General features: G+C 53.0%; 1 protein-coding gene across 1 annotated transcript; it reads right to left on the reverse strand.

Moving 5' to 3' along the window:
* Positions 1–1,584: 1,584 nt before the first annotated feature.
* On the reverse strand, positions 1,585–8,929 carry TMEM102 (transmembrane protein 102). Its single transcript, XM_083581079.1, has 3 exons — positions 8,713–8,929; positions 7,547–7,746; positions 1,585–4,884 (listed from the first exon to the last, which is right to left on the reverse strand). The coding sequence occupies exons 1-3, from the start codon at positions 8,775–8,777 to the stop codon at positions 3,866–3,868; spliced, it is 1,284 nt and encodes a 427-aa protein (XP_083437205.1). The 5' UTR covers positions 8,778–8,929; the 3' UTR covers positions 1,585–3,865.
* Positions 8,930–9,346: the final 417 nt, after the last annotated feature.

The following is a 9,346-nucleotide window of genomic DNA, read 5'->3' on the forward strand; positions in this document are numbered from 1 at the left end:
AAAATGATATAAAATCATCTCCTTTCCCAGTTCCCCCCATTCCAAAGCTATTTTCCCCTTGCAAAAGGACTCCAGGAAGTGCCCAGAGGTGACAATTGCTGGGCTCATTGTTAGCCAAAGAAAGCCAAATCTCATCACCTGACTCGTCTCAGGCTCCAGACATGCAAAGGAACTTCTATTGCACTTTTGGGTGGTGCGTACTTGAGACATATTTGTCTATGCTAATCTTATACCTGAGTCTTGCCCTCCCATGTCTGCTTGTGCTAATCTTGTACCAAGGACTTGTCTGGACATGTTTGCCAAGGTTAACCCCTCCCCTTCAAACTGTATTCTGGGATGTGGTGGGAAAGGTTTAAAAGTCCTTGTCACCCCATCCTCGGGGTTCAAATTTGCTCTTTGAACCTATTGCGCAATAAACTTTGGTCGACAGCTATTTGCTTCAGTTGGCTGGACTCCTTCCTTTATTCCGCAGGGACCCGCGGGCTCTGCCCGACCAGCTGGGGGACTGAGCAACCTCACACCTAGATTTTTCCCTAACACCCAAGATAAAGAATACAGGAACAGGAACACCCTTTTATGGTCAAGAGTACCGGAACAGGAACATCTGTTTATGATCATGTATGTCAACTTACGTGTATAAGCTGACGTGTCTGGATTCCTGGGGAGGGGGCAAGGGGACCAGAAAGGGTATATAAGCTGTGTGTAACCGCTCTTTAAGTGCTCTTGCTGTGAACTGACCACGCAAGTACTGTATTTTTCGCCCCATAGGACGCACCGGCCCATAGGACGCACCAAGTTTTTTGGGGGGGAAATAAAGGGAAAAAAATTATTTCCCCCCAGGCGCTTGTGGGGCCGGCAGCGGGGAGAAGCGCTCTTCTCCCCACCGCCCACCTGCAGACCAGGTCCGGGACAGCGGGAAGACGCGCTGCGCCTCCCAGCTGTCCCCAGAGCTTGCGGGGCAGGCAGCGGGGAGAAGCGCTCTTCTCCCTGCCGCCCGCCTGCAGACCAGGTCCGGGGACAGTGGGAAGACGCGCTGCGCCTCCCCACTGTCCCCGGAGCTTGCGGGGCTGGCGGCGGGGAGAAGCACGCGTCTCCCCGCCGTCAGCCTCCAAACCACATCGGGAGACAGCGGGATGGCGGCGTTCCGCCTCCCCGCTGTCCCCCGACCTTGTGGGGCTGGTGCTGCGGCTCTCCTGAAGCCTGGAGAGCGAGAGGGGTCGGTGCACACCAACCCCTCTCGCTCTCCAGGCTTCAGCGAAAGCCTGCATTCGCCCCATAGGATGCACACACATTTCCCCTTCATTTTTGGAGGGGGAAAAGTGTGTCCTATAGGGCGAAAAATACGGTACCTTCTTTTATCCAGGGAGCAGAATAAACTCTTTCTCTGAACCAAACCTCGGTGTCATTTGACTTCCTTCCTCCCGTCCGGAGGCTCACCCAACCAATTGGTAAAGTCTAATAAGGCTACAGGTCTACAACTCCCATCTGGCTGGGGGCAGATGGCGGGAACTGTAGTGCCAAACACGTTGGCGGAAGCTGATATAGCCATTTCTACCCGACACAGACCAGCCTCTTCTGCCCTGCTCAAATGGCAAAGTTAGTCGTCCTTTATTGCATATTATTCACCTCGCGTACAAAGATCGCCGCCGAATATAAGACACAATTTCTCCCAAGGCCTACGAAGCGCATTCCACTTTTTACGAAAAATCTCATTCTCGTCCTTCGATATTGATTTTATATCCACGATTTCAAGATGTCGGGACCAAATCTGACCGAAAAAGTTTGGCCTACAAATACCCGTGTTTGGCATTTCCGTTAAACAGGGTTGTTCAGTTGTTTTACTCAAGAGTAGATTCTCTGGAGTTAGTAAACACAACTAATAAATTGAAAATCTGCAAACGACCCTTCTCCAAAAATGTGATTGCCGCAAGGATAGCGACGTGGTTCCTGGGCTCCTAACTCGCACCCGCCTTGACCAGCATGCCCAATGGTCAGCGATTATGAGAGTTATAGGGCATCCTTGGCCAGCCGGGTGCAAATCGATCTGTTTTGGATTACGGTTCCCATAAGCCACCAGCACCAGCCTCCTGCAACAGCGGAGGCTGATGGGAATTGTAGTCCAAAGCACACCCAGAGGTCGCCAGGTTGTGGGCTAGGGAGGCTGTTTGATGGAAATCCTTGATGGTTTGGGTCTCCGACCCAGGGCTTTACCCAGCCCCAAAGAAACAGGAGTTGATTTGTTAAATTTTTAAGTGCTTAGGTAGAGGTTGGGGGGTGTCAAAGTCCAATGGCAGCGCCCCCCCATCCCATACAAGAAATCCGCCGGCATTTAAATGGGAGAAAAGCTCAGCAAAAATTTTTAGACAGCCCCACTGAGTCGCCCTGTGGCCTTTCTCTTTGGCAAGACGTTACACCGGTAGAATAGCAGCCTGAAGTTGCATACCCAAAAGCAAGAAGAGGACCCCAGGTGCATCCCATCACTTTTTGACATCAGTTTAAGGCACAATTGAAGGTTGTGGGGTGCAAAGTCCCGTCTCCCCGATCCTATGGCTCTGCCCCATTAGATTTGCGTCCCTCTTTCCTGCCCCCCATTCCAATGGTTTGCAGCCTTCCTCTTAATCTGGGGGACTTTTAGCACGCCAGGCATACGGCTCCCGCCATCCCCGACCGCTGGGCGCGCTTGCCAGGGCTGGGAGAGTGTGGGAGTTGTAGTTCAGGACCCCACAGATGTGGGGAAAGGGTGGGCAGGAGAGGTTGCGATAATTCAGCCGTCCACTTTCGTTTAGGGCCCCGTCTGTGCCGTCGTCTTCCAAGCTCTCTTATACCGCCTTAGCCGTCCTGGCTCCGCCCACCTCCAACAAGAATCCTGGGAGTTGTAGTTTGTTAAGGGCGCTGAGAGTTGTAAGAGACCCCTGTATTCCCATCACAGAGTTATAAGTCCCGCAGTTCCCCGGAAGAGGTATTGATTGTTAAACATCCGAGAGGAATTAGGGAGGAATCTTCAGACAACACGCAGCAAATTTAGCATACTATAGTTCCCGGGATTGTTCGGCGGGGGAGCCATGGCTGTTTAAAGAGGTATGATCCTGTATTAAAGGTATGGTGCAATGAGGCCATGGAAAGAGAATTCAGGAACCTCTCCTTGGCCACATTGAAACTGCCGTGGTTTTGGGAATTCTGGGAGCTGAAGTTTGTTACGGACAGTGCTTTTTTCTGGGGGTAAGCATAGCCCTAAACATTTTGTGAATATAATGGGAGAAGAAACTATTTTTTAAGAAAAAAATAGTTTCTTCTCCAGCACGGTGAACCGCCAGTTCCATTGCTGTCCTCTGATGGCAGCCTTTTGTCAATTTACTGTATTTATTTCCCCCGATTTGAACGATAAAAATGGTGGTTTTCTGGAGTCAAAAGGAGGGGACCCCTAAACATTTTTTTAAAAAAGAAAAAAGCACTGGTTACGGGTTTTCAAGAGTTACTTGGAGACCCCTGTATTCCCACCCCAGAGCTACGATTCCCAAAGAAGGGAGACGGTTTGTTGAACCCCTCTGGCATTTGTAGCTCTATGAGGGGAATGGGGGTCCCCTCTGAACCCTCAACACCGTTAATAGCGGACAGCTCCCAGAATCCTTTGGGGCAGCGGTTCACAGCCTGTGGGTCCCCTGTGGACTACAACTCCCATCATCCCTCAGCTCTGGCCTTGCTAGCTAGGGATGATGGGAGTCGTAGTCCAACAGCCTCTGGGGACCCACAGGTTGAGAAAGGCTGCTTTGGGGGGAAGCCATGATTGCTTCACCAATGGGCGAAGGCGGCCATCGTTGGCACCATTTTTCGACCTGAAGCCAATGTGCCCATTCCGTGGAAGGGGTCACGGCGCCGCGGGGGACGCAACCCGCTCCCTGAAGGCCTTGGCCAACCGTTTGGCTTCCTTGGCGCCCTCCACGGCTCGCCGGAGGAACCGACACGGGTCGGCCCTCACCCAGGCGACCTCCCGGGCCAGGCCCTCAAGGGCCGGCCGAGCGAGCCCTTCCAGAAGGTTCCACTGCGGCAGGAAGTAGCTGGGGAGGCGCCGGTGCGCCAAGCCGGCGGAGAGGTCATCCAAGAGACCCAGCAAGGCGTGCGCCGCGTTCTCGTCCCGGCCGAGGTAGCTGGACGGCAGCCGCTCGCACGACCACAGCGCCAAGGTGAAGAGGTGGTAAGGCCCTAGGCCTCCGCGCAGGTCGCAGCCCAGCATGGCCATGGCGGCCCGGAGGGCGCGGAGAAGGGGCGGGGGCAGGATCCGGCGGAGGTGCAGCTCGCTGGCCGAAAAGGCCAGGCGCCAGGCACCGAAGGACGCGGACGGTATGAGGTAAAAGCTGCCGGCCGCTTCTTCGTCCGTCATTTTGCCGTCCCAGAAATGGGCTTGTGCCAGCCACGACTGGGCAACTTCCGGCCAGCCCTTGAAGGCCACAACCGGGAGGACGTCGTAGAGGACGCGGCGAAGCCCGACGCGGACGATTAGGGAAGTGACGGAGCCGCGCCGCTCGACCCGTATGTCCTCGTCGGCGGGGAAGGAGCGCGAGAGCCACTCGCAAACCAGCTCGGCCGACAGGTGGGCCTCGTCGCCCGAGCAACAGTTCGCCCAGCGGGTCAGCGTCTCGGGGCCGAAGGGCTGGAGGCTGATCTGCGCGTGGCCCGGGGGGGTCTGTTTCATGTCCAAGGTGACGGGGACCCCGGCCGCGCTCAGGACCGGCACCAGGAGGGTGAAGTCGGCGTCATAGTCGCCCCCGGCGGAAAGAGGGCACAGGGTGCCAGGATCGACGTGGATGGTGCCCCGCTGGGCTCCGCCGGACAGGATCAAGTAGCAGTTGATGGGAGGAAGTTTCCCCTCGGATTTCTGGACCTGACCTGGCGGGAGGAAAAAAGAAATAGGAGACTTGAGACCCCTGTTTGACCCCCTAATTTGGGGGGACTGGTTCACCCAGCCCTCCCTTAGCAAATGGTTCTCCCTCTGCCTGGAAAGACCCCCACGGATAGTGTCCAAGGAAATTCTGGTCAGCTGTTGCTCTTGGCATCCGTCTGTCTTGAGAGACAATGGAGTGTGCCTCCAGGGGTGAAGTCAAACTAGCAATGGAGTGCGCCTCTGGGGGGGAGTCAAACTGACAATGGAGTGTGCGTCCGGGGGTGAAGTCAAACGGACAATGGAATGCGCCTCTGGGGGTGAAGTAAAACTGACAATGGAGTGCACCTCCGGGGGGGAGTCAAACCAACAATGGAGTGCACCTCTGGGGGTGAAGTCAAACCGACAATGAAGTGCACCTCTGGGGGGGGGAGTCAAACCAACAATGGAGTGCACCTCTGGGGGGGAGTCAAACCAACAATGGAGTGCACCTCTGGGGGGGGAGTCAAACTGACAATGGAGTGCGCTTCTGGGGGTGAAGTCAAACTGACAATGGAGTGCGCCTCTGGGGGTGAAGTCAAACCGACAATGGAGTGTGCCTCTGGGGGTGAAGTCAAACCGACAATGGGGTGAGCCTCTGGGGGGTGAAGTCAAACTGACAATGGAGTGCGTTTCTGGGGGTGAAGTCAAACCGACAATGGGGTGTGCCTCTGGGGGTGAAGTCAAACCAACAATGGGGTGAGCCTCTGGGGGGTGAAGTCAAACTGACAATGGAGTGCGTTTCTGGGGGTGAAGTCAAACTGACAATGGAGTGCGCCTTTTGGGGTGATGTCAAACTGACAATGGGGTGCATCTCTGGGGGTGAAGTCAAACTGCTTTGTTAGCAGCTCCGAAGTGACTTCCCTGGGGCACAAGTCTAGACAGTGGGGGGGGGGCAGGCCTGCCCAAACGACAAGAACCCCCTCTCAGTCTCACTGATATGGTCCAAAGGAAAGCAGAGCAAGATGTTTGGCACCAGCCTGGCTGCAGGGGTTGCTGGAAGGAGGCGTACGAGGCCTCATTCAACCATGCCAGGCACTCCTGTCTACTATCAGCTCCATCTGGTATGCAGGATGAGACCCTCCCTGCCCACAGACTGTCTGGCCGGAGTGGCGCATGCTCTGGTCATCTCCCGCTTGGACTACTGCAATGCGCTCTACGTGGGGCTGCCTTTGAAGGGGACCCGGAAACTGCAATTAATCCAGAATGCGGCAGCTAGACTGGGGACTGGGAGCGGCCGCCGAAACCACATAACACCGGTCCTGAAAGACCTACTTTGGCTCCCAGTACGTTTCCGAGCACAATTCAAAGTGTTGGTGCTGACCTTGAAAGCCCTAAACGGCCTCAAAGGCCCAGTAGACCTGAAGGAGAATCTCCACCCCCATCGTTCTGCCCGGACACTGAGGTCCAGCTCCGAGGGCCTTCTGGCGGTTCCCTCATTGCGAGAAGCGAGGTTACAGGGAACCAGGCAGAGGGCCTTCTCGGTGGTGGCGCCCGCCCTGTGGAACGCCCTCCCACCAGATGTCAAGGAGATAAACAGCTACCTGACTTTTAGAAGGTATCTGAAGGCAGTCTGGATCAAGAACATTTTTAATGCTTTATGTTTTATCCCTTTTTTATTACTATTACAGTGGTACCCCGGGTTACAGACGCTTCAGGTTACAGACTCCGCTAACCCAGAAATAGTACCTCGGGTTAAGAACTTTGCTTCAGGATGAGAAGCGGGAGGCCCCATTAGCGTACTGTGTCCCTGGAGTGCTGTGTCCAGTTCTGGGCACCACAGTTCAAGAAGGACACTGACAAACTGGAACGTGTCCAGAGGAGGGCAACCAAAATGGTCAAAGGCCTGGAAACGATGCCTTATGAGGAACGGCTAAGGGAGCTGGGCATGTTTAGCCTGGAGAAGAGGAGGTTAAGGGGTGATATGATAGCCATGTTCAAATATATAAAAGGATGTCACATAGAGGAGGGAGAAAGGTTGTTTTCTGCTGCTCCAGAGAAGCGGACACGGAGTAATGGATCCAAACTACAAGAAAGAAGATTCCACCTAAACATTAGGAAGAACTTCCTGACAGTAAGAGCTGTTCGACAGTGGAATTTGCTGCCAAGGAGTGTGGTGGAGTCTCCTTCTTTGGAGGTCTTTAAGCAGAGGCTTGACAACCATATGTCAGGAGTGCTCTGATGGGGTTTCCTGCTTGGCAGGGGGTTGGACTCGATGGCCCTTGTGGTCTCTTCCAACTCTATGATTCTATTCTATGATTCTAAAGTGGTGCTTAAGGTTAAGAACAGTTTCAGGTTAAGAAGGGACCTCCAGAACAAATTAAGTTCTTAACCCGAGGTACCACTGTTTTAATGTTCTGTTGGGAGTTGCTCAGAGTGGGTGGAGAAACCCAGCCAGAGGGGTGGGGTATAAATATATTATTATTATTATTATTATTATTACTATCATACTATAATTATTATTTGTGTAGGGTTTACCCCTGAGTCTTTTCTTCTCCCAAAAATATCCCACAAGGCAGCGGAAGTTTAGGATCAGAGTTTTCCTACATGGGCTCCCTTCCCAGGCTGACCGCCTCCCTCTGTCCTCCTCTCCCAAACACCTTTCCCCCTTTCCAGAGTCCAGCCACTCACCCAGCAGGGAGAAAACTTTATCCTTTGCACGGTGCAGTTCCGGGGCGTCCCGGACGCCTGGGTCCCTGGCCTCGTATTCTTGGATGAGCTGGTTGATCTCTTCGATGCGTGCCCCGGAACGGAAATCCAGGTCTGTGAGAGGCTTGGCAGGGGCCGGCTTAGGGTTGGGGGGGTCCCCGAAAAGGGACGCCATCCCCCAACTTTCCAGCAGGATGAACAGATAGAGGGAGAGAGAGAGGGAAAAAAAGGGGGTGATCTTTTCACGACCTTCATTGGAAGAGAAAAACGACTTGATCAGGAGGTAGGATTCTGGTTCTGTAGCCAGCACTCCCATTGAGACTGGCGGGCGGGGGGAGGTGGAAAGACCCCCAGCTCATTGTAGGTTTATTTAAAGCATGCGCACGCTGCAAAAAGTGGGCAGTGCTGTGTAGTGGTTAGAGAGTTGGACTAGGACCTGGGAGAGAGACTTGGGTTCCAAGCCCTACTCAGCCGGGAGACTCACTGGGAGACTCACTGTGGTGGCTGTTTCTGACGAATATTAAGAAATAAATTCACAGCTGGCAAAACCCCACCAACATTTGACTTTGATTGGTACAGACTAGTTTTTTTTTATGTTTAAAATTTTTATTTTTTAACCAATAACCAAACACAAACATTGAAACCTCCCCCAGGCGGCTGATACATTGGGTAAAGGTAAAGGTAAAGGGACCCCTGACCATTAGGTCCAGTCGTGACCGACTCTGGGGTTGCGGTGCTCATCTCGCTTTATTGGCCGAGAGCTTCCGGGTCATGTGGCCAGCATGACTAAGCCGCTTCTGGCGAACCAGAGCAGCGCACGGAAATGCCGTTTACCTTCCTGCTGGAGCGGTACCTATTTATCTACTGGTACTTTGTGCTTTCGAACTGCTAGGTTGGCAGAAGCTGGGACCGAACAACGGGAGCTCACCCCATCACGGGGATTCGAACCGCCGACCTTCTGATCGGCAAGTTCTAGGCTCTGTGGTTTAACCCACAGCGCCACCCGCGTCGATACATTGGGTATACATAATCAAAAATAACATATTCAAATCAACCATATGTACAATTTTATATACGTTAACACTCCTCCCTCCACAAGGTTTATTTAACTTTTAACATTTTAATTGCCCCACATTGTTCAAACCTACCCAAATAATTCCAATATCTTCTCAAATCGATCCTCCTCTTTCTCGCTGACCTTAAACCCCTTCATTCTGTGTATCTTCACAGTTAGATATTCTAAAATTATAATATTATTCAGTTTTTTCCTCCGCTGGTTCACCCCGAACTCTTCTGCATTTTTCCCAATTACTCGCTATAACCTGTTTGGCTGCAGTTTCCATCAATTTCACCCATTTACATCCCACTTTTGTTTTTAACTTGTACTAACAAGAACCATTAATTTAGCTATTCCCCCCTTCCTACCCACAATTCCCGATTTTTCTATACCTGATTGGTACCGACTAGTAGACCTCTTTGTTATTTTCTGGCCTGGCTTCGAACTGAACCTCTTCCTCCTGTTCCGACATCGCGCAAAACGTTTCGATTACTTCGTCAAGAAAAAGAACCCCGGGAGCTGCGCTTTATCCAGGCTGCTCGGAACTGTAGCCGGGGTGAACTACAGTTCGCAGCACCTGGCTAAGCTACAATTCCCACGGATCGTTTTAGGCGCTGATGGAGGAGAGAGAGAGGAAATATGCTTTTCCGCGTCTGGTGAGACGCAGGTGGAGGAGGAGGAGGAGGGTGCTGGCGGGCGGTGCCACCCCTGGGCTCCTTGCCAGC

Source organism: Podarcis filfolensis (assembly GCF_964270895.1).
Source record: "Podarcis filfolensis genome assembly, chromosome: 13".
Taxonomy (NCBI): Eukaryota; Metazoa; Chordata; class Lepidosauria; order Squamata; family Lacertidae; genus Podarcis; species Podarcis filfolensis.